A 25374-nucleotide genomic window follows, 5' to 3' on the forward strand; every position below is an offset into this window, starting at 1 on the left:
CCACGCTGGGAGGCCATGTGTTTCCGATGGGAATGTCCCAGGCCAGAGGTCGCCGGGCCGCCCCCAGCACAGAGCCACCCTGGCGGTTTCCAGGCCTTGCCCGCCCTGGAGCCTGCTCCCTCTCCTGGGGGCCTGTGAGGAAAGGCCTCAGGCCAGCAATGGACCCTCTCCACAGCTTCCCTCCAGGGCTGCTGGGAAGGCCTGCCTCTCTCCCCAAAGCAGGTGGATAAAGAGAGCTTGTCCGTCAGTCAGTCTCTGCATCGCTCCTTCAAACAGCGGAGGTGGTCTGGGCCAGCCCAGAGCTTCTTCTCGCTCTGCCTGGGTTCTGACCGGAGTCTTGGTTCCTCCATTCTCTCGCCCCTCTGGCCCTTCCTCTATCAGTTTTTAACTGGTTTCCTATTTTGCTCTGTTCCCTCGTGGATTTCTCCCTCTGGGGGGAAGTTGGAGGCACAGGCATCCACATTCCCTCAATTCTAGGGCAAAGGAGCTGGAAGTGTGCCAACCCAGGGTCCCCCCCGCCACGACTTCCCATCTACAAGGGTGAAAGGCTTACTGTCTTCTTGTTTTTATCTTGGAAGGAAGTGCCTCAGAGCACGAGTGAGGGTTATCCAAGGAAGGCAAAGCATCCGTGACAAGTGACAAGAAGCAAGGCCTCTGGGGTCATGACGACTTTGGGCTTGAGTCCCAGTGCACTCACTGGTGGTGACCGCACTCGTTTTCTAGGGCTGCTCTGCACACGGCTGCAAACTTAAGCCTTAAAACAACAGGGCTCTGTTCTCTCGCAGTCCCTGGGCTAGACGTCTGAAATCAAGGTGACGGCAGCATTGCTTCTTTCTGGAGGGTCTGCGGGAGAATCCGGCCTACACCTGTCTCCCAGCCCTTGATGGTGCTTGACTTGTAGACAAATCTCTCTCTCTCTTATAAATAAGGACAGTGGTCATTGATTTAGGTCCTTCCCTAAATCCAGGATGATCTCATCTGGAGATCTTTGGTTTATCTATAATAGGGGTGTCGAACTCAATCAGAGAAGGGGCCAAAATCTAAAATCCAGCCTAAATCGCGGGCCGAATGGTTTACTGAACAGTCATAAACTGTCATTGTGATGGAAATGCAGCGGAGTGCAGTGATGACAGCGCGGTGTGGGCCACATTGCAAGGCCTGGCGGGACGGATTTGGCCCGCGGGCCTTGTGTTTGACACATGTGATCTATAAGGCTGAACTAGAGGCCTGGTGCACAGAATTCGTGCACAGGTAGGGTCCTTAGGCCTGGCCGTTGATCAGGGCCGATTAGGGCTTTCCGGCTGCCAGGAGGGTCTTCCTTTGTTCTGCAGCACTCCCGGTGGTCAGTGTACATCTTAGCAAGCAATTGAACTCCCGGTGTCCTGGTTGAACTCCTTAGGGGGCACTTTGCATATTAGCCTTTTATATATATATATAGGCTAGGGGCCCAGCACATAAAATTTGTGGGCAGGTATGGTCCCTAGGCCTAGCCTGTGATCAGGGCCATCTTTCCCAGCTGCCTGAAGCCGGCCCCACCCCCCATTGCCACCCATTCCAGGTCGGGTGATCAGTGCCTGAAGGCCTGGGAAAGGGATGGAGAGGTCGGCTGTTCCTGCTGCTTGCCAGCCACGCCTTCTACGGGTGGCCATCAGGCAATCGGAGCCTGCTGGCTGGGGAAATGAACCGAGAGGTAGTCAGTGCGCCTCATAGTGACTGCTCCAGCAGTCATTCTGGTCATTCTGCCATTAGGGCCAATTTGCATACTACCCTTTTATTATAATATATAGGATAAGGTCACTTTCTGAGTTTCTGCTTTTCACCTCTCCCCTGGGATTCCACCTCAGAGCCCCGTCTCCCTCTGTTTGAGCCTGGGTCCCCAGGGTCTGGCCTAGAACTGGGGTTCAGCGCTGTCGGGTCTGGGGTTCAGCCCAGACCGGGGCTTTTATTTCCTTCCTGCTAGGGAACGCCAGGCAGGCACCCAGCCCTCTCCTCCTCTCCGGCTCCGTCCTTTCTGCGTGTGCGCGCATGCGTGCGAGCGCGCAGCATGTCTCTGTACCTTAGAATTTTTCAGCTCCTCTGATTTTCCTTCTAGTTTTCTCTTTCCTTCTTGTTGTAGAATGTTCAGTCAGTCGACTTCCTGTAGCTCTGGGCAATGTCCATTTTATATTTTAGTTGTATTTTATTGAAATTGTTGTGTGCGGCTGCGGTTATGTGTTTACCTGTGCAGCCATCTTGGATCCTCCCTCCACTTTCTGAGTTTCTGAGTGGACCTATCTTTTGGGACCACAGTTCCTACCACCGCCATGACCTCAGGCAAGCAGCCCCCTTCTGTGCTCTCTTCTCCTGATCTGTAAAATGGGGTGATGCCAGTGCCCAGCTCAGGGGCTGCCATGGGAATTCAATGGGTCACTGAGAACAGGAGGAACTTAGCTAGGGCCCATGGCTCTGTGAGTGGGAGGCTATTTTTTTTTTCTCTCTTTCCTAAGTTTTATGGTTATGATGGTTTCCTCAAAAGCAAGAAAGCCTATTTTTATGTTGACCATTTTTGGTGGGCTGAGGGGACGGTTACACAGGCCGAGCACAAACATCCACTGGACAGAAGATGGAGAAAAAGGAGCTCCTTCCTGTCCCGATTCTGTCCCTCAGACCCTCTCCTCTCTGTTGCCAGTAACAGGAATGCACTCATACTATATTCATGCGTACACAAGTATTTGAGGGTGGGTGTGAGTGAAAGCGCACGTGTCCCTTTTAAAACACAAGAGGTATGATGCAGTGTTACTTAGCCTTTTATTTTGTAGCTTACTATCTCTTGGAGAATGTTCTGTCTCAGATCAAAATCTGCCTGGCTTTTTTAAATGGCTGCCTCATGTGCCATTTTTGGCTCTAGCGGAATTTAAATACCAGAGTCTGTTTAACTAGTCTTCAGCTGGTAGGCTGGTTACATGGTTTGTTTCTGGTCTTTCGCTCTTGGTGATATTGTTGCAGAAACCACCTTCGGAGTCTGTCTTTGGGCACACATGTGGGTGTTCCTGGCTGTTGTGGGGCAGCCCAGGAATTGTGGCAGGAGGCCGGGGGTGTCGACCTGGTGGGAATCGGTGCAGCTGGCTGGAAGGCAGGACTATATGGTGATGGAGCATTCCCTCCTCTGGCCTGTGTGTTCCTATGGCCCGTCTCTCCGCAAGGGCCTCCCGTTAGCCCTCAGCTCAGAGGGAAGAGTCACCTGGGCAGTGCCTCTTCACATCCCCTGAACCTGGCCCCCGAAGCAGATGTGGCCCAAAGTAAGAAACGTAAGAGTGAGGAAGAGAAATTGAATCGCCTTTTGGATTTTCTGCCTTTTGTCCTGATGATTTAGGCCAACCAAGTCATCAGACTGTCCATCTGTAATGAACAGAGAGAGAATTGGTTGGAGGTGGACATAGGACCTATGGAGCTCACCCAGGCATCTCACTCATCTTGCTCTGGGGTGGGCCAGCGCTTCTGTATGTGATGTACATTCCCTGCCTCTAGATAGGGTCAGGATCATTATTGTCCTCTTTGATCCCCGGTGAACACAAGCATTGCCTTCTCTAGTCCCATCCATCCATCTTTCCATCCATTCATCTGTCCATCCATCCATCCTCCCATCTATCCATCTCCCCATTCCCCACCCACCCATCCATCTTCCCAACCATTCATCCTTCATCCATCCATCCAACAAATATAATTGAGCACCTACTATGTCCCAAATATCGGAGCTACAGTGTTAAAACAGATAAAGCTGACTCTTCCCTGATAAAAATTGATTTCTAGAATAGTGAAAGAGGCAAACACAAGGTCATTCCAGATGGGTCTTAAATGATAGGAAAGAAATAAACACTAAACTTATTTTTTAGTGTACAGAGGGTGTAGCATGCACTCCAGTGGACAGAGAATTAGGAAAGGCCTCCCTGGGAGTGGAGCCCTTGGGATGATGGGAAGATATCAGCCATGGCAAGAGCTGGGGGGAGAGTGTTACAGGCAAAGGTTCTGGAAGGAAAGAGTGTGTTCTCTCTGAGGAGTCGGTGGCTGTGCCAGAGCTAAGCAGAGGGAAGGGTAAGGAGATAGTGGTGCCAATGAGATAGGTAGGTGGGGACAAATCATGCCAGACCTCATAGGCTGTGATAGGGAGGAGATTGGGGGCCATCAGACTCATCAGCTGGTTTTGGTAAAGGCATGGCATTATCCAACTGTTTTAATAAGATTTGACTTTGGATGATGGATCACAATGCAATATATAGATCATATGTCATAGAAATGTACACTTGAAACCTATACGGTCTTATTAACAAATGTCAACCCAATACACTTAATAAAAAAGAAGGTTCTTTAACTGCAATGCAATACCATCTCACACTCATTAGAATGGCAGCTGTCAACAAACCAGGAAGTAATGGATTGACGAGGTTGTGGAGAAACCGAGCCTTGGGGCACTGCTGGTGGGAATGTCAATGGTGCTGTTGCTATGGAACATATGGTGGCAGCTTCTCAAAAAGTGAAGCAGGAAAACCATGTGACCCAGCACGTCTGAGCGTGTACCCCAAGGAAGTGGAAGCAGGGCTTCTAACATGTGTGAACCCCCACAGCCATGGTTCACAATGGCCACCCAAGTGTTCATCAACAGATGAATAGATAAGCAGAAGATGGTAGGTCCGTACAATGGAATGTCACTCTGCCTTACAAAGGAAGGACATTCTGATACATAGGTGAACCTTGGGGACAGTGTGCTAAGTAAAATAAGCCAGTCACAAAAGGACAATTATTGCATGACTCCGCTCCTCTGAGATTCCTGGAGTATCAGGTTCATAGAAAGGGGAAGTGGAATGGCGTTTGCTAGGGGCTGAGGGAAAAAAGGGCGGGAAGTTAGTGTTTCGTGGGCAGGGTTTCAGTTTTGTAGGAGGAAAAGAGCTCTGGAGATGGATGGTGGTGATGGTGCACAGCAGTGTGAATATGCTTACTAGTAACGCCACTGAGCTGTATACTTGAAAATGGTCACAATGGTAAACTTTATGTCATGTGCATTTACCACAGTTTTTCCCATTTACAAGAGGAAAGGCTGCCCTCTGAGCATGGTGGGGTGCATAGGCAGAGCGGGGAGATGGGGGAGGACGATCTGGGCCAAACGTGATGGTTCTTAGACTGGGGTTGGCCCTAGTATTGGGACAAGTCTACAGATTTGAGATCTGATACTTGGGAGGCTGATCCTTCCATCCCAGAGGCCACCTCATGCCCTGGTTTCCTTCTTCCCCCATAGAAGTTAGCAAGCTGCTTCCCTGGCCTGGCCAATAGGCCTCACTCCTTCCTATGTTTTTTTTTTTGTGTGTGTGTGTGTGTGTGTGTTTTTATTTTTATTTTTATTTTTATATTTTATTGACTTTTCACAAAGAGGAAAAGCGAGGGATAGAGAGAAACATCAATGAGAGAGAATCATTGACCAGCTGCCTCCTGCACACCCCCTACTGGGGATGTGCCCACAACCAAGTACATGCCCTTGACCAGAATTGACCTTTTAGTCCACAGGCCGACGCTCTATCCACTGAGCCAAACGGGTTTTGGCTCACTCCTTCCTTTGGATGGTCCCTGCTGGTCTCCCCAAGCTGCCCTGTTCTCCAATGCCTTCCCCAACCCTCCTGGATCCTGGGCCCCTTGGGACCCATGATCTATTTCCCATGCATTGTCGTGTTCTTGGCAAAGCAGAAAGAGCCCAGGCTCTGGCTCACAATGCTTCAAAAGCCGGGTTGGTCATGGAAGTGCCTGTGTGACTTGGGGCTGCCTGGCCTCAGCCCTTAACCCTGAAACAGTCTGGAGCTGAGGCCACACATGGGAAGTGCCTGACGGTGTGTCTGGGCCATAGTAGGTGTTTATAAAACAGTAGGTGTTGGATCCAAATTCTGCCTCATCCACTTACTAGCTCTGTAATTGTGGGCAAGTTTTAAAGCTTCTCTGTGCCTCAGTTTCTTCATCTGTAATTTAGGAATAAAAAGTCTAGCTCATAGAGTGTGTTTGATTTGAATGAATTAATACAAGTAAATGCTTAAAACAATGTGTGCCACAGAAGAGGTGATTAGTGTTAGATACAATTATGTGTAGTTTCAGGAACTACCATAGTGTTGGGTAGCTGGTAGATGCCATAAAAGTATTTGTTGAGTGAATAAACAAATAAGTCAGTTTTTTGTGTGTGAGTTTTTGAGCTTCCACTTCCAAAAACTCATGTCTTATAGGTTTGGGTTGGCTTTTTTCAGACTCACAAAGCTACGTTTTCTGTGTGTCAGGGTTTAGGACTTGGAAATTCGGGTTCTAGGAGCTGGGGGAAGTGGGGTACAGGACTGGATGCTTCTGTCTATGGTCCGTGGGGCAGAGACACAAGCAAAGGGAGGAAGTGCAGGCGGCAGAGGACTGTTGAGGGGGGAGTTGCCTCTGCCTTGGGGATGGGCAGGAATCAGCGGCAGCTCCAGAGCTGCTGGGAGGACTGTGGAGGCAGCAGTGGGTTGTTTGAGGGGGCTAGTAGTGGGGGTCTTACTCATCCTAGCAGTGCTGACTATGTGCAGTAGCTTGGCAGTGCTGACAGAGACAGCCAAGGCACCCCCTGGCTCCATCACTGAGGGGAAGGCTTCTTAGAAGAGGTGTCATCTTTGAGACGGAGGGACCAGGGAGCACCCAGGAAAAGAAGAGAAAGGCCGTCTGCAGAGGGAACAGCTTGAACAGAGACATGGAATTGAGGTTCCGGGTTGATCTACGTGGGGTTACTGGGCATTAAGAGTGAGGAAGCCCAGCTGGTGTTGCTCAGTGGTTGAGCATTGACCTATGAACTAGGAGGTCACTGTTCGATTCCTGGTCAGGGTGCATGATTGGTTTGACGGCTCGATTCCCAGGTTGTGGGCTCGATCCCCAGTGGGGGTCGTACAGGAGGCAGCTGACCAATGGTTCTCTCTCGTCATTGATGTTTCTATCTCTCTCTCCCTTCTCCCTTCCTCTCTGAAATCAATAAAAATATATTTTTTTTTAAAAATGAGGGAGACCAAGGTGCAAAGCCCAAGGTGCAAAGCTGGAAACGCAGGCAGCCGCCAGTCACGGAGGACATAGATGACATGTTTAGGAGTCTGGGCCTTATCTAGGGGCACTCGGAGCCTTGATTTAAAAAAATCTATTTAACCATTTGGCTTTCTGAGCAGCACCAGGGTGGTCGGCAAGAGCAAGCACCTTACAAAAGGCGGCAGAAAGGGAGCTAAGCAGAAAGTGGCTGATCCATTTCCTAAGAAAGATTGGTGTACTGAGAAAGCTATTGAAAGAACGCTAGTTGCGAGGGTTCAAGGAAGCAAAATCGCATCCGAGGTCTCCAGGGGCGTGTTTTTAAAGTGAGCTTAGCTGATCTGCATTGGATGATGAAGTTGCCTTGGAAAATTCAAGCTTATTACTAAGGGCAAAAAGTGCTGACTGGTTTCCATAGCGTGGATCTTTCCCACAACAAAAATGTGCTCCATGGTTAAAAAAAAAAAAAAAAAAAAAAAGGCAGATCGTGACTGAAGCTCATGGTGATGTCAAGATTAGCGATGGTCTCCTTAAAAATCAGTCCCATGGGGAAAGGCAGATGTCATGTGTGGCCTGCACACAGAGCCAGCTCCAAGCACATGTGAGGGTGTCCCATGTGTGTGCACATGCATGTGTTGATGTGGAGGTGGGGGACATTGCTCCCCACTTCAGCACCTGCCCTGGTTTTCCTGTCCATGCAGTTAGGAACCTAACTTAAAATCCTTATTTTATAGGGCTGCCTTTGGATACATTGCTTCAACATTCTAATAAAGGCTCATTTAACACCTCTTCCCCCCCCCCCCAAAAAAAAAGATTAGTGATGGTTATTTGCTTCATTTATTCTGTATTGGTTTTACTAAAAAACACAACAATTATATTTGGAAGACCTCCTATGCTTAGCATCAGCAGGTCCACCAAATCCGGAAGATGATGGAAATCATGACCCGAGAGGTGCAGACAAATGACTTGAAAGAAGTGGTCAATAAACTGATTCCAGATCGCACTGGAAAAGACAGAAAAGGCTTGCCAATCTATGATGCCTTTAAAATATATATATATAAATATATAAATATAAATATTTATATATTCAAATATATATTTAAATATATGGTTATTTATTGAGCATTGACCTATGTGAAGAGAGAGAGAGAGAGAAACGTCAGTGATGAAAGAGAGTCATTGATCAGTTACTTCCTGCAATGCCCCCTACTGGGGATCAAGCCTGCAACCCAAGCATGTGCCCTTGACTAGAATCAAACCCGGGACCCTTCAGCCCACAGGCCGATGCTCTATCCACTGGGCCAAACCAGCTAGGGCCCTCTGATACCTTTGTTAGAAAAGTCAGTGTGTTTGAATTGGAAAAACTCATGGAACTTCACCGTGAAGGTAGCGATTCTGAAAAAGCTACTAAGGAGGAGGCAGGTGCTAAAGTTGAATGAACTGATGGATAGGAGCCCCTAGTTCAAGACTCTGTTTAAAAATCAGACATTTAATGGAGACAAATAAAAAAACAAAAAACTATTTGCCATAAAAAAACTGCAGCTATTGAAGATAAAGTTTATATACCAAAAATTCACCCAATTAATGTGTGAAATTCAATGATGTTGAGTAAATTGGCAGTTGTGTAAGCATCACCACAGTCCAGCTTGAGAACTCCAAGATGATCCTTCATGCCCATTTGCAGTAACCTCACCCCAACCTTTGGCAACCACCAATCTGTTGTCTCGATGGATTTGCCTATTCTGGACATCTCATGTAAACAGAAACATCCAATGTGTGGCCTTTTGTGTCTAACCACTTCTACTCAGCATGTAACGTTTTTGAGGGTCATCCAGGTTGTAGCATGAGTCAGTACCTCATTATTTTTATGGCTGAATCCTGTTCCATTGCATGGCTACCCCACATTTTGTTTAGCCGGTCATCAGTTGATGGACACTTGGGCTGTTTCCCTTTTAGCCTTTATGCTAATGCCGCTGTGAATATTCGTGCGTAAGTCTTGTAAGGACATACATTTGCAGGGCTCTAGGGTAGATTCCGAGGAGTGGAATTCCTGAGTCATGAGCTAAATTTGTGTTCACGTTTTCAAGAAGCATCCAAAGTGGCAGAGGTTCGGAGAAGGACATCCCTAGATGGAGGGGAATGTTGGATCAGGAGGGGCTGATCATGACAGTAAGGTCTGGAGCTGGGGAATGGATGGAGAAATGCTTGCTGCTGTGGCGCTGCCCATCGGTGGGTAGGACTCTCTGGTTTCTCAGTGATGGCTAACTGGTTGGTGATTAAAGGTGCTGGTAACCATCCCCAGGCCCATAGGGGAGGCAATGGGCTCCAGAACCTGATTCCATCCTTTAAGGCCACGTGAAGAGGTGATCAGTAATGCCCGCTTAATCACAACAAATCTCACGATGCCCACCCTACCTTCCGGAATTCTCGGGTGGTGAGCAACAGACAGGGACTTTGCATCTTATCTAGGGAAGGGATTTATGGGGAAGTATTGGGGAGCTCACAGGAGCTCACAGCCTCAGGAAATGACAGAAGCTGCTCAGGCCCTGGGGACGGGAGGTGAGACACCCCCCTTCCCCCCAGGGCTCTGTCGACCCACTCTGATCCCCTGTCCTAGATCCAGCTCGGAGAACCTGATTGGCACAGCCTGGGACCCGTTCTCACTTCTTGGCTGTGGGAGCTGGTGGGGCAGCCCCACCAGGACGGTACGTGATGGCAGAGGCAGGGCAGGGTGGTCTTCCTCGAAGAAGAGGGAATAGATGCTGGATTTTCAAACCAAAAAGTGTCTGCTACCCCACACTCCAGGCGAAGGAACTGAGGCATGGAGAGGTTATAGATATTTGCCCAGGGCCACAGAGCTGGAAAGTGGCCAGAGGGACCCCAGTCTGTCTAAATTCAAAGTCTGTCTTCCACCTGTGACCGAATCTGGACAACGTGGGTCTTCCTGGATCCGCCCCCTTTCCCCTCCAACCCAGAGCTGGTGGGGCTGGGAAGGTCACTGTCTCCTGAACAAGCCAGACTCCAGCACCTTTCTGGGGCTGTATCCAGGACTTTGGGGTCTGGAGAAGAATCTAAAAGAGCCCTGCTGGCCTCTTGGCTTTGGCTGGTCTTGTCCCCTATGCCCTGAGCAGTGGGCCCAGCTGGCCCCTTGTCACCCCTAGGGGGGCCAGTGTGCAAGGGCTTGTACTGGGGTCTCAGGAGGCCCCATATCCAGACCCTCAGTTCAAAGCTACGTCTAACTCATGGGTGTCTTTTCTTTCTGTTCTCAGATCGAGAGGACCAGTCCATTCTGTGCACGTAAGTGGAGCTGCGCTTTCTTCTGTTTTTCTGGGGTCGAGATCCAGCCTATGAAAGAGGAAGGCCCCTGAGGGCAAGGCCTTTGATTTGTTCACCATTCCCAGCACCTCGGGAGTTGATGCTCACTAAACATTTGTCATACAAGGGTTCTTGTTCTCAGCTGGGGACACCTACACTGTCCGTGATACCTGGTGGCCTCCCCTTTTCAAACTAGCATTTATTGAGCACCTACTGTGTGCCAGGCCCTGAGCTAAACACCTCACCTGCAGAATTGCCTCTAGTTGCATGCCATCTCTGTTGGTGAGGGTCTTGGCTTATAAGAAAGTATCGCTTTACAGTTTCACAGTTAGCAGCCATATCTGTGCCATAGTTGGTGTTTCATGTCTTTTTTTTTTTTTTGAGGACTTGGGAGCATGGTCAGAAGATATTAACTAAACTTAGAATCATTCAGAAAATCCTCACCATTCAGGAAAAGGCCTCCTATGGTGGGAGGGTAACAGCCCCCAAACATCTCCCCATCCTGATCCCGGGACCCTGAGATGATGTCAGGTCACATGGCGTTGGGAGGATGAGGGCTGCAGCTTTCCTGTCACTCTCCCCGAGGGCCAGCATTGTAGACTACAATAGGAGGAAATATAAAATAGATTTTATTTTACTGTAGCCTTCTGGAAAACAATTTAAATATATTTGTTATTAATTTTAGAGAGGATGGGAGGAGAGAGAAAGAGAAAAACATCAATGATGAGAGAGAATCATTGATCAGCTACCTCCTGCAGCCCCCTACTGGGGATCGAGCCCGTAACCCAGGCATGTGCCCTTGACCAGAATCAAACCTGAGAATCTCCAGTCCGCAGGCCGACGCTCTACGCACTGAGCCATACTAGCCAGGGCGATCCATATGATATTGACGTGCACTACCACTAGCAGGTTAACCTTCATTACCTGGTTACAGTTGTGTTCGCCAGCATTTTAACTTCATTTTCCTTCTGTGGTGTGCTATCCAAGGTAAGTGATATCTGCGAAAATTGTCATTTTACTCTTCAGTTATACAGGGTGGGGCAAAAATAGGCTTACCGTTGTCCGTATGGAAAATAATATAAGCATTGATAATAATATTACAAGAATAAGCTGCGACCCTCCTTTTACCCCATCCTGTGCATTTTCTGACCATGTGCTGCCTAAAACCATCTCAGGTACCCCTGGTGTGGGTCCTGCTAGACCTCTGTCCCCAAATGTGGCTGAGCGTCAGTTCCTGGGCAGCCGGCTCAGGAGCGAGTGGCCCAGACAAGGCCCAGGGACTCCTGCCGCAGCTGTGTGGGCTGGGGCTGGGAAGCCCGTGTTTTTATCCAGTGTCGTGGGTATCAGTGCAGCCACTAGGCCAGCCGGTCAGCCGGCACAGATGGAAAGACTTGTCATGGGTCACCTACACAGAGCACGCTGACGAGATGGCCCAGTCTGAGCTGTGCACACCCCCTGCTTTGGAGCGGAGAAGCGCTCGCTGGTGGGCTCCTGAGGGGGTGCCAGGGAGCACTCTCCTCCAGCGGAGGAGGGGGCTGAACCCCAGCCATTCGTGGCCCATTTGGGATCAGAAGGGGTGAGGAACAGGAGCTGGGGAGGGCTGGAAGGCCCTGAAGATTCTGATGCCTATTTTGCGATGAGAGTGTCTGGCTCATCCCCCAAATTTCTGACGCATCAGTGCAGACACGTGGCAGAAAGATGCCTGTGGTTACCTGGTGCCTGCAGGGCTGACAGGAGGTTTCCTGGTCTTGGCTTTTGGGGAGCCTGGGCTGGCGTGAGCCCACCCTGGGCCAGGTGCTCAGCATGTTAGCTGACTCTTTTGACTGAGGAAGGAAAGTGATGAGGGTGTTTTGGTCCCTTTCACTCCTAAGTGATGCTGTAACAATACTTGGAGGCCCTGAGCAAGGCAATGTGGACCCATTCCAGCTCCAGGCAGGCCAGATTTCCATTCGGGCAGCAGCCAGGATGCTAGACAGGAAAGCACCGAGTCCTGGACTCTGCTCTGCCGTGTTCGCATGCTGTGGCTTGCAGGAAGTACTTAGCATAGCACCTGATACCACTCTCACACACACACTCTCTCTCACATTCTTCTAACCACTAACTGCTATTTAGCATTTCACAAAAAGGCAACAAATCATGTTATAAACAATTATTAACAGTATTAACAGATGCTAACAGTAACTGGCTTTATTTCTAGACGTTTGCTGCTACAAGTTTCTCTGTGTGTTTAGGCTTGTGAGTGACAAGTGCTGAGTAAGGTGCAGAGGCACCCTTTCTCATTGCGGTACGTGAAATTGGAGCCTGCTATTCTGCTTCCTCTAAAACAGCGCCGTCCAACAGGACTTCCTGAGATGGTGGCTTCTGGGCGCTTGAAATGTGACTGTGTGACTGAGGAACTGGGTGTTAGGATTTAATTTCAGTTATTTTAAGTAGCCGCCTGTGGCTTGAGGCTCCTGCATTGGACAGTGTGGTTCTGAACTCTCTCTCCCCTCTGTCCACTCCTCAGATCCCACCACTTCTCTGTAATTCATTTAACTTCTCCGAGCCTCAGTTTCCCCATTTCTAAAATGGGTTCAGTAGGTGCTCCACTGGGCAGTTGTAGGGATGGATGTTCGTTGTTTTATGTAAGAGACTGAGAAGAATGCCACTGCCTCCTGGTCAGCCCCAGTAAGGATCAGCTGCTATAACAGTGACCACTATTTGCTTACTCTATTATCCTGTTATCCTTCCTGTAACCTGTTCTCTGCCCTGCAGTGTTGACTTCTTCCTCACTGGTTCTCAGGCCCCATTCCCCTAATGAAATGGTTTCCTGTACTTCTTAGAATAACTTCAACATTTTTTTTAGTTTGGCCTAGAAGTTTGTCTGGTCCAGCCCAACCTTTCTTCCCTCATCACTGACTACCACCTCCCTCCCTCCTGACTGGCCTGCTGCACTGGGCCCCTTTCTGACCGAATGTGTGCCAAGCATTTTCCTATCATGAGCCTTCATCCTTGCTGTTCCCTCTGCGGGGTGCTCCCTTCCCTCGGATCCTCCTTGCCAGACTCCTTGGCATCTTTCAGGGTCCAGCTCCTCCTCTGGCTGTGCCATCACCAGCAGTGCCTTCACCTCTGTCTCTCCCATTACCCTGGTAAAGTGATAATAGCCACCTCAAATTATCTTGATTATGTATTCATTTCCTTGGTTATTGTTTGTCTCCTTCCTAGATTGTACCCTCATTCCCAGCACACTGCCCCACATGTACTGATGCTCAGTAATAAGCAGGCATTTGCCAAAACCGGTTTGGCTCAGTGGATAGAGCGTCAGCCTGCGGACTGAAAGGTCCCAGGTTTGATTGCGGTCAAGGGCATGTATCTTGGTTGTGGGCACATCCCAGTGGGAGGTGTGCAAGAGGCAGCTGATCGATGATTCTCTCTCATCCCTCTCTATCCCTCTCTCTTTCTTTCTGTAAAAAAATCAATAAAATATATTTAAAAAACAATAAGTAGGCATTGGCCATTGGGAACAGGGAAATCCCCAAGCCATTCAACTTATATTGGAAAATGCATCCAGCCATCCCTGAACTCCAACAGCTGTGCTCTCCTTATTACATTTCATTTGGGCTGTTCCTAAAATCAGTCGGCGTGACGAGGATCTACAAGTTGATAGCAGGGTATAAGCTTTTAGAAGTAACCAGTGATCGAGATAAGCCAGGTTGGGACTAAGAATTTGCTGTAGGTGATTATGTAGTTAAGAAACTGAAAATTAAGCAAAAGTAAGTTTTTAGACATGAGTTCTATATGGTCTTAGCATGTCGTTCATCCAGTGTGAACAAATCGGAGGCCCTGGGTGAGGGACTAGTACATGGAGGGGCCCCGGGGTGGAGTGAGAACAGTGTGTTCAAGGGGTAACTGTGTGTGTGCAAGGGGGTAGATTAAGAGAGAGGGAGATGGGCCGAAACCGGTTTGGCTCAGTGGATAGAGCGTCGGCCTGTGGACTGAAAGGTCCCGGGTTTGATTCTGGTCAAGGGCATGTACCTTGGTTGTGGGCACATCCCCAGTAGGGGCTGTGCAAGAGGCAGCTGATCCATGATTCTCTCTTATCTATGTTTCTAACTCTCTATCCCTCTCTCTTACTCTCTGTAAAAAAAAAAAAAAGAAAAAAAAATCAATAAAATATATTTTTTTAAAAAGAGGGAGATGGGGGCACATAAGACCAGAGAGAGGTGTGTGGGGTCTTCTAGGTCCTGGGATCGAGGTTGAGGTTTAATCTAAAATGGACAGGAAAGAACTGAAAGCGTTCAGCCAGGGCTCAGCAAACTCTGGCCAGTAGGCCACATTTGGCCCCTGTCTGCATTTTTGCAAATAAAGTTTTATTGTAACTTTATATCATGACCATTTGTTTTGTACTACAAAGGCAGAGCCTAGTAGTTGGGTCTGAGAATGTATGATATGCAAAGCCTAAAATATTTAGTATTTGACCCTTTACAGAAATGGTTTGCTGGCATCTGACTTAAATCATGGGAAAATATGATATAGTTTACATTTTAATGATAGTATGAATTGATTGTTGAAAGTAATGATGCAAACAGAACATATAGGCATTAGGGAAAAATAGTTATAAAAGTAATAAATAGCTAACATATTTTTTGTACCTGACTTGGTTCTTTAATGTTTTTTGTTTGTTAGTTGAAATGTATTTTTATTGATTTCAGAGAGGAAGGGAAAGGGAGATAGAGATAGAAACATCAGTGATGGGAGAGAATCATTGATTTGCTGCCTTTTGCATGCCCCCACCACTGGGGATCAAGCTTGAAATCTGGACATGTACCCTTGAGTGGAATTGAACCCAGGACCCTTTAGACTGCAGACTGACACTCTATCCACTGAGCCAAAGCAGCTAGGGCAGTTCTTTAATGTTTTATATAGTCATTTATTTAATCCTCCAAGTAATCATAAGTGCTTTTATTAGGCCCATTTCATAGATAAGTTTCCTTATCTATAAAATGGATATGGGAGTAATTTAATGACTTGCCCAAGGTCACACAGATAACTGGCTGGACAGAGACTTAAACTCAGGCCATCGGGCCCTAGACGTCATTGTGCTGTTTGCCTCTCGCTGCTGCAAGGGAAGCAGGTGTTTATTATGCCCGGGGAAGCTGGAGGCAGTATTCAGAATGGAGGCAATGCTTCACTGGGCTTTGCAGCACATGTAGGTGTTGGATAGCACAAATGCCAGAGGACCTTGCCTCTGCAGGGCGGAAATCATGAGGACCAGGGACTGAACAGCTCTGAGATTCAGAGACAATTTGGCTTTACTTCCAAGCACAGACCACAAGCTGAAATGGACTTGGACATGGGAGCCAGGACCAGCTATCTGATTTATAAAGTTGTACAACATAAAAATGCAGTGCCCCTTGTTAAAAAAATTAAGACTTTCTAGATGGCAATAAGAACATTAAATCAAGCACAGGGCCCTCCTCAGGGGGATCCCCGTGGGACTGCACAGGGTGCACACTCATGAGCTGAGGGGTTAGCAGCCGCTGGGTAGTTCCTTCTGGCCGCGGGGGTTGGACTGATCCAAAGGACTTGGGGTAGTTACAGGCTGCAGGCTGTAATAGCCATGAATTCAGGTCTTCCTCCAGGATGGGGTGTGTGTGTGTGTGTTTGTGTGTGTGTGTGTGTGTGTGTGTGTGTGTGTCTGGGCTCCAACTGTCCTATGAGACAGGATAGAGGTTTAGGGTGTTCAGACCAGGAAGGTATTCTCACCCCCAGAGTTCAGGGGCCAGAAAAGCAAAGAGTAATGCTTCTAAAGCAGCCCCGAGCACATCCATCTTGAGATACCCTTGAGTCTGGAGCGTGGGGTGTTTTCTTTGGCAGAACCGCCCAGGACAATTTATTTTTATCAGTAGAATTTGGAAACTGTTGAGCCAAGCAGCCCATGTGGGGAGAAGCAGGTTCCCAGAGTTTGTGTCCCACTTCCCCTCCCCTGCGAGGCGGAAAACCGGGCCCTGGTCACAGTCAGTCCGGTGTCTTTGTTGTCAAAGGGAGGAGGTGGGAGAGGCTGGGGGCAAAGGCGGGAGATGAGGAAATTGTGGACACGGATACGCGCAGGAGGGAGCTGGGACACTGTGAGCACTGCTGTCCTGACTCTTGTCTTGGATCTGACAGGCTTAGGACCACCCAGTAGGTGGTTTGCCACATTAAGGTGATCTATCCTTCCTCTTGTTCTGATCAGAATCTGGCTCCAGATCAGAATCGGGGCGGGAGGACATGTGTCGAGTGTTCTGACATTAGCCTGATTCAAGTAATTCATACTAAGGTGTAAATGACCAAGTGGCTTTCTTTATTGGTCCCTGGTTACATTTTCCAAGAGCCTGTTAAGGCAAGTGCAAACACCCAGAATGTATGACTAACGCTTTGATGATGCGGGCCCAGGGCTTTGCTCTGTCTTTTTCCGTGTCCCCTGCCTTCCTTCCACTTGTCCCGGAAAGCAAGTTCCTAAAGGGTTGGGCCTGTGTCACGGAATAACTCGTTAGGATGTGGTAGAGAGAGTCCTGAGTGCGTTGGAACAGGAGCCCTGACTTCCTGTTCTGACTGGGCCCTGACCTTGCTGTGTGGCCTAAGGCAAGTTGCTGACCCACTCTGGGCTGGCATTCCTTTTCCGTAACAACGCGGAGGTGATGTGTCCTGTCTTCGGACTGGCAGGTGGAGGTAAAGGGGGAATGCATGTGAGACAGCACAGGACTTCTGCTCCCCCTTCAAACTCTATTCTCTCCTTAAAATTAAGGGGGGAAAAAACTTATTTGTTTGTTTGGATGGAGTTTTACCTCTCATTCCCATTTTACAAAATGGAAGGCCCTGTGGGATAATGTGGCCGCTGGGAATAGAGACCGTTGGGAAGGGAGAGGGGACAGTGCTGACGCTGGCCGGCGTGAGACGTTTCTTTGTTCCCGGCAATTAGACACTCGATTTCTGGGCCGAGGGGCCTGCAGGATTGGGTCCAGCAATTAAAGGCACATGTTTCTCCATTCCTCTTCTTTTTTTAACCACGAGCGAAGTTATTAATGGGCCCTTGGCAGAGCGAATTAATTTCTTATTTCCTAATTAGGAAGAAGAGCAGGGCCTGTGCGAGCGCGGGTGGCACGGGTTCAGCGCGGGGAACCTTGGGCCGACCTTGGGGCGGACAGGCTCTTCTCCAGACTTAAAAAGCGGAAACTGTGTCCTGCACGTCAGAATACTCAGGGAGCTCAGGAAACGAGGGCGTCTAGGCAAAGGAACGAAACACAAAAAGCAAGCGAGGGGATGCGAGGAGAGGAGGAGAAGGAGGAAGCTTGGGTGGAGGCCCTGTCCTTCCCTCTCACTGGGGCTGGTGGGAGGCAGGGGCAGGGTCTGGAACTCTTGCATGAAACAGTCCCGCTGTGATGCTCTCTGGTGGTCAAGAAGGCCATCTAGGTAAAAAAAAAACAAAAAAAAAACCAAAAAAACCCTCATATTTTATTTTATTATTTTTTTAATATATTTTATTGATTTTTTTTTACAGAGAGGAAGGGAGAGGGATAGAGTTAGAAACATCGATGAGAGAGAATCATCGATCAGCTGCCTTTTGCACACCCCCCACCGGGGATGTGCCCGCAACCAAGGTACATGCCCTTGACCAGAATTGAACCCTGGACCTTTCAGTCTGCAGACTGACGCTCTATCCACTGAGCCAAACTGGTTTTGGCCACCCTCATATTTTAGGAGTACTCTTGATTAGACAGCGCCCTCCTGATCTAAACTTATCAGTCATTTACACCTTAGCATGAATTACTTCAACCAGGCTTATCCTTGCATAGGCGATCCGAGTGCGGTTCTTCAGAGGACGAAGGGGCTTACACTTTGCTCAATGGCGGATGGCATAACCGGTCCTTTTTTTTTCTGGAAGTTTCTAAAGCTTTTACCTTAGATCCTGATACCCTGAGAGATACTTGCGTCCCTTCTGGAAAGTTGACTCTTGCCTAAATTTTCCATCTCTACCAAAGTTACTGATACTTAAAAGTAGGTAATTTGTAGGGACACTATTATGCATGAGCCGTAATGTAAAAACTATGGGCTTTGGATAATAATGGTGGGTCAGTGTGGGTTCATCAATTGTGCAAAGGTGCCCCTCTGGTGGGAGGTTGATACTTGGAAGGCTGTGCAGGTGGGGACCCAGAGGGCTGTGGGAAGTCTGTGTACTTTTCATTCGATTTTGCCTTGCATCTAAAACTGCTCTAAAGAATATAGTCTATTTTTAAAAATATATATTTTATTGATTTTTTACCGAGAGGAAGGGAGAGGGATAGAGAGAAACATCAATGAGAGAGAAACGTCCATCAGCTGCCTCCTGCACAACCCCTATTGGGGCTGTGCCCACGACCAAGGTTGACCAGAATCGAACCCGGGACCTTTCAGTCTGCAGACTGACACTCTATCCACTGAGCCAAACTGGTTTTGGCTTAGGTTTATTTGGAATTTTTTTAAAAAAATAGACTAAGTGTAGACCTTGATAGGAAAACTAAGGTTTTCTCTTTTACCCTCTTCATCTGAATTCCTTCTTGCGTCCTCGTAGTGGGAGGAGTGGATGGGGATAATGGTCCAGGGTTCGAGGCCTAGCCCGTGCTCTGCCAGGGGTGTGTGACCTTGGGCAAGTCACTTCCCCATTTGCCGAGAGCCTCGGTTTCCCCGTGTGGCGGACAGCACGGGGCTGCAGAAGGCGCCCGCAGAGCGCCTGCATGGGGCTGTCCGCTGTGGGTCACAGCTCCCGTGTCTTTTCAGAGGCGAGTCTGGAGCCGGGAAAACGGAGAACACCAAGAAAGTCATCCAGTACCTGGCCGTGGTGGCCTCCTCCCACAAGGGCAAGAAGGACACGAGCATCACGGTGAGTGGCAGCTCCCGGTCAGTCGGCGCTGTGCCTTAGCGGAGGGGTCTCCGGCCTGTGGCCTGGCCACGTCACAGGCAAGCTCTACGCGGAGGGCCGGATCCGCGCCGTGAGCACTGGGGTCCGTGCTACACTGCCTCCTCCCCTGACAGCTCGCAGGGGGGTCATTTTCCACCTCAGGGGTGCGTCCGGATCTGCGCAAGGCCTTGCCTCAGCCAGTACCATCACCGGAGGGGCCTGTTCTGTGAAATGAGAGGAGCCCTCTCCCCAGCACAGGGAGGCGTCTTGCTTTCTCTCTGTCAGGGCGTCTCCATGGTGGCCCAGTTGTCACTCTGCACCAGATAATTTCTGTTGTGAGGCCGTCTTGTGCCCTGTAGGGTGCTAGCAGCATCCCTGGCCTCCATCCACCAGATGCTGGTAGCGACTCTCCCCCAGTTAGGACCCCCAAACCTGTCTCCAGACACAGCCAGGTGTCCTCTGGGAGGCAGTCCCCCCAAATGGGAACCATTAGTTTATTTTACTTAAAAAAAAAAAAATTATATATATATATATATATATATATATATATATATATATATATATATAATTGATTTTTTACAAAGAGGAAGGGAGAGGGATAGTCAGAAACATAGATGAGAGAGAAACATCAATCAGCTGCCTCCTGCACATTGCAACCAAGGCACATACCCTTGACTGGAATTGAACCTGGGACCCTTGAATCCACAGGCCGATGCTCTATCCACTGAGCCAAAACGGCTAGGGCGGAACCATTGCTTTATATCAAACATGTCAAACTCTCGGCCCGTGGGCCGCAAGCCTCGTTTATTTGGCCCGTGCTAGCCTTCGAGTTGACATGCTTGCTTTAATCTGCGAACTCCCTGGAGTGTGGCCCCCCTGTCTTTCCTCCACGTGTCTCGGATGGGGGACCCAGGGGATGGGAAGATGGTGTCACTCGGTATGTGGGCTTCGGTCCCGTGCCAGTGGCAGCCTCTGCCATGTGCCATGGGGTTGCAGAACGTGCTCCGGCGATAACTCCGAGAGATGCTGTCATTCTAGTCCCTGAGCTTGCAGACACGGGGGGGGGGGGGGGGGGGGGGGGGGGGGGTGGAGGGGGGAGAGAGAGAGAGAGAGAGAGAGAAGCATCAAAAACTCCCACAATGACCCACAGTGACACAGTGGATTAGGGATTGGGAGAAAAGCGGGTTTTAGAGTGATCCCTTCCTGGGCCCATCCTTCTCTTGCTCCTCTGTCTGAGCCCTGCTCACCGGTCCCAGAGGAGGGGACCGCTGTGGGGCGGCACGGAGGACTTCACCGCAGGAGAGATGGCAGCAGGGAGGCTGAGGGTGGCGCTCAGGGGCGGCAATCCAGGAGGACACTAGTTTTAGCTTCAGGAACCTTCCTCCTGCAAGCAAACAAATGCAGAACGCCTGAGGCCCGGAGCCGCCCCTGGCATCCCGTGTAGGGAGAGAGCGGCAAGGTTTGCAGGCCAGTTAACCGCTGCTTCCACTGCCTTTCCCTCCCCTAGAACAGTAAAAATAAGAAAGAATCATCCTGTATGATAAAAGGGTAATATGCAAATTGACCCTTACGACAGAACAACCGGTCGCTATGACGGGGACTGACCACCAGGGTGCAGATGCTCAATGCGGGAGCTGCCCCCTGGTGGTCACTGTGCTCCCACAGGGGGAGGGCTGCTCAGCCACAAGCCAAGCTGACGGCTGCAAGCACAGTGGCAGCGGTGGCGGGAGCTTCTCCCGCCTCTGTGGCAGTTGGACATCCCCCAAGGGCTCCTGGGCTGCGAGAGGGCGCAGGCCAGGCTGAGGGACACCCCCTGCCAGTGCACACGTTTTCATGCACCGGGCCTCTAGTTCTTTTCATAATAACGCTAGATCTTTATCCAGTGCCCGCTGGGCGCCAGGCACTTCTTCCTCTGCACCTGCAAACCAATACGGTCAGTCCCTCAACCAATACGGTCTCAAAGAGCCTACCACGGCCGCTCCCACCACGGCCGCTGCGGTTACCCAAACCTTTGAAATGTCTGGGTCACTGAGACCTTAGACCTGGGAGTGAGCAAACCTGAGGGAAAGGGACAGAACCGCAGAGGAGCTGCTGCTGTCCTGGTTCTCTCGGGGAGCACCGGCTGCCGGGGGCGGGGGTTGGAATCAGATGTCTCCAGCCCTGATGTACGAGTGATGGAAATGACACTGACGCTTGTTTCATACTGTATTGTTCAACCGCAGCAAGGCCCATCTCTTGCCTACGTGAGTAACTGGGAGTGTTTTCCTGGTGTGTACGGGAGGCACGGAGTGAATTTAGATCTGCATGGTCCTGTTGCACCCACTGAGCCCCGTAGCTGATGGTAGAACGGGCGAGGCCCCTCGAGGTTCACAACCCAAACCAGCAGACGCACCCAAATTCCGTCCTGCGGGTGTCCGATGCCAGCGTGGGGCGTGGGGGTGCGGTGGCCACCCACAGGACTCCCACTGGGACCCCCAGGGTCGTCCTCTAGCCTGGAATGGGTTTTCCCGGCTCAGAGTGAATCCCCCACCCTCCCCACCATCGTGCCCACCACCAGTGCTCCGGCCTGGACTGGCCTGGAGACCTCGATGCTGTCTGGTTGAAGGCTTTAGGATTACCCGGCCCTAAAGCTTCCCTGGCTTGACTGACAGTTGGTAATGGCACCGCTGTGGCATGCCTCCTCCCTGCCATCACCCTACGTCTCTCCCCGAGCCCCGCCCCCCGGCACTGGTGTGTCTTCGTGCATGTGTGTGCAGTGTGTCCCTCCCCTTGCATGCCGGGTGCTTGACCGAAGGCCCCGGAGATGGGGCTCTCAGAGGTTGCGGTGCACTAGCTTTGGTGGCAGGGTAAGGCCCCAGCTATGCGACACACACCCGGGTCTTGCTCAGACCTCTGCGTGTGTAAACTCATGTCTAACGCGGAGCTTGGGGGGGCTGGCATTTGGGGTTCAGCCTGGAAGAGACCCTGGGCAGCAGTGTCACAGATGGCTCAGGAGAGGCAGGATTCTAGTTGGGGCCTGCTCCTGTGTGACCTTATCCAAGATGCTCACATTCTCTGGGCCATAGTCTCATCCATAACATGAGGGGTGTGGGCCAGATCCCATGTTTAGGGCTCTCCTAAGAAGGACCTTTTGGCCCCACCAGCTGGACTTCCCATTCTAGAAAAGGCCTTTTTTTGTGGGACATAGGGACCCCAAGTTTATGCGGACAAAGGGACCCCTTTAGACCTCCCCACTAGCCAAGGGAAGCCCATTGTTCTCATCGTAAATTTCCACACGCAAATTTCCACACTCCAGGGCCCTAATTCCACCAGAGGCTGGGTTTTCGCAGAGATGACCCCGTGGTTCCCTCTCCTTCGGGAGCTGCAGGGGAGGAAGGCAGATGGACACACACACACACACACACACACACACACACACACAGCAGCTTCCTGTCCAGTCCCTTTAGGGCAGCAGCCCTGGTGTGCAGAGAAGCAGCAAAACGCTGGCACTCCATCCCTTCTCCAGAACTTTTTAGCCCAGCCCTGCTGCCCTGGAAAAAATAAAATAAATAAAAAGGACAGGGACATCAGCAGAACCAGGAGAGACCCCTCAGCACCCACCACCCCCAGTGAGACCTGGACAAGAGCTTGGACAGGGAGGCCTCCGGGCCAGGCTGCTGCCGCTGCGGTTTGGGGCCAGGCAAGGCGCAGCTCCTCGCTTCCCGACATCACTTCCCTCGTGGGCCTTCGCTGCCGCGGTTAACCACGGGCTTGCCCTGTGCACAGAGCCCCTTCGAGGGCCGGCGCGCTGGTCCAGCCTCCGCTGCGTTTAACCTGCTGAATGGAGCTCAGGAACCTGCTTGGAAGCTTTGTCCCGCGGGCGGGTAGAAGCGTTCCGGTGGGTTTTGCACATTCCAGAAACTGTCCCACCAAAGGGGACATTGCAGCTTACAAAAAAATCGCACTAAAACCATCCACAGGGGTCTCACGTGAAGATGGTTGCTTTTGTTAAAACAGAAACAGCAGCAGCATGGCCGTGTGCGTGGAGCAGGCGGCTCACCTGCGTGGCGCGCCCACACTGGCATGTGTATGACATCTCCGGGTGGGGTGGAGCGGAGTTCTGACCGGCAAGGATGAGCAGGCCACTAGGGAACAGGTCCCAGCCGCCCGCTCAGCCAGTCGGCTCTGGCTCTTCCGAAACCCTCCAGTAAATGGGATGTTGGTGTTGGGCGCTCAGACAGGGTGGCAGATGGGAGGGAGCGAGCCTGTGGGGTCAGAGCTGAGTTCTGGGACAGCATCCGTGCCGGGTAGAGCTGTCCGTGCCAGCTCTCTCTCTGCAGTAACTAGCTCTGAATGAATTCTAGGGGGAGCTGGAAAAGCAGCTTCTGCAAGCAAACCCCATCCTGGAGGCTTTTGGCAACGCCAAAACGGTGAAGAACGACAACTCCTCGCGATTCGTAAGTAGCAAAGCCGCGCGGGTTTCGGAAACAGGCCCAGGTCCCTCTGTGGGGCCACCGCTTGCCTGAGAAAGCAGAGTGTGTGCTTGCCGTGGAGCCGGGATGGAAGGTACAGAGGCACAGGCCACATCTTGCTCTGTGTTTTCAGTTCTGTCGTGACCTTCCAACCCTGCCGGGGCCCCTGCTGCTCCTTCTTTCCTTCCTTCCTTCCTTCCTTCCTTCCTTCCTTCCTTCCTTCCTTCCTTCCAGTACTCACTCAACAAATAGCGAGAATCTTTTGTGTTTGACGCACCCTGCTAGGCATTGGACATTCATAATTGATTCAATAAACATTTATGAGCACCTGGTGTGTGCTGGACACTTGCATCCAATATTCATTCATTTATTCGGCAAAACATGAATTGATTACCGACTAGGTACCAGGCACATACATGCTCATAAACGTTTATTAAGCACCTACTGCATGCAGTCATTCTGGTAGGTATTTTTATGAATACCATTGTTAAATGTGGTGGGGTTTTTTTTTTTTTTATTTGCTTAGTTCATTTTTGTTAAGCACCTACTGTATATCAGGCACTGAACTAGAATCACAGTGAACAGTGGTCACAGCCTTCATGAAGCTTGGGGTCTAGTTGGGGAGCCAACAGTCAGCAAGGCAGGAGGTGCCACCTTCCCACACTCCCCCTCCCCGCCCCCAGGCTTCGAGGGCCTCTCCTTTCCCCCTGAGCCCAATGGGGACAGGAGAACCCTGAAAGGTGGTGGTTGCTGACACCTAGAAAAATTCAGTTGCCCAAACTAAGGAGTGGATTCCGTAGGAGAATCAGAAATTCTGGAGTGGGAATTCTGAGGACAAGTTGAGGATTTTGGAAATCTGGGGGAGTGCTGATTGGGGTGTCCCATGACTGGGGGCCTCTGCTGATTTGCAGGTGCCCCTCTGAGCTGCCACTCACCTGGGAGGGGAACCCTGGGAAAATCTCCTGGAGGGAACCTGTGCTCTGTCCCCTGGCGCTGCTCTGCCCAGCACCCCTGTGTCCTCTGCCCAGTCCCCCCGCCCCGCCAGCCTCGAGACCCACTTTTTATAATAAATAACTATGCAGTGTCCCCTTTCCTTCCCCCAAATTAGAGTGGCAGGTAACATACGACCACATCAGACAAAAACAAATTGGCATGGTGCCTTTACTACCGGGAGAAATAAAACACTTCCTAACTGTGCGTTTCAGCCTGTCCCTGCTCAGGCCAGCTGAGCTGAGCAGACACGGTGGGACAGTCACTCACCTGCATTTACATCCAGGATCCGGGGCCCCGGAAGCTGCAAACGCAGACCCACAGCGGAGGTTGTGGGGGGACTGATGCCGGGGACAGGATTTTCCCAAACGTTCTCGGGAAAGCTCTGAACCAAAGCACAGTTTGCTCCAGAATGTCACCTGGAGGTGACAACATTCTTCTATTCGAACAACATTTAAAAAGTTTGTGTTTTTGTCTGAAGCAAGGTCAGGTTCCAGGCCAGCTCATGACAAGCAGGCTTTTCGCTTCCGTGACTGTCCGATGGGACATTTGAAAGTCACAGGGGATGCGTGGGCAGTGCTGGGTGGCTGGGGTCCTCTCGGTGGTTGCAAGATGCTCAGCAGCCTTGGCCCCTGTCTGCTAAAAGGAGTGACCCTCCCCCCCACCATCCTATGACAC

General features: G+C 50.5%; 1 protein-coding gene across 4 annotated transcripts in view; it reads left to right on the forward strand.

Moving 5' to 3' along the window:
* MYH11 (myosin heavy chain 11) overlaps positions 1-25374 on the forward strand; it is a 123716-nt gene that overhangs the window by 45482 nt on the left and 52860 nt on the right. For 2 of the 4 annotated variants that reach the window (XM_036411368.2, XM_036411370.2), the window contains exons 4-7: positions 10314-10341; positions 19135-19237; positions 21478-21498; positions 23599-23691. In XM_036411368.2, the coding sequence (XP_036267261.1) occupies positions 10314-10341; positions 19135-19237; positions 21478-21498; positions 23599-23691 (245 nt within the window). The remainder of the gene's footprint in view (positions 1-10313; positions 10342-19134; positions 19238-21477; positions 21499-23598; positions 23692-25374) is intronic. The other 2 variants (XM_036411369.2, XM_036411371.2) reach the window with 1 other exon arrangement.

Source organism: Pipistrellus kuhlii, unplaced genomic scaffold (genome assembly GCF_014108245.1).
Source record: "Pipistrellus kuhlii isolate mPipKuh1 unplaced genomic scaffold, mPipKuh1.p scaffold_m20_p_4, whole genome shotgun sequence".
Classification (NCBI taxonomy): domain Eukaryota; kingdom Metazoa; phylum Chordata; class Mammalia; order Chiroptera; family Vespertilionidae; genus Pipistrellus; species Pipistrellus kuhlii.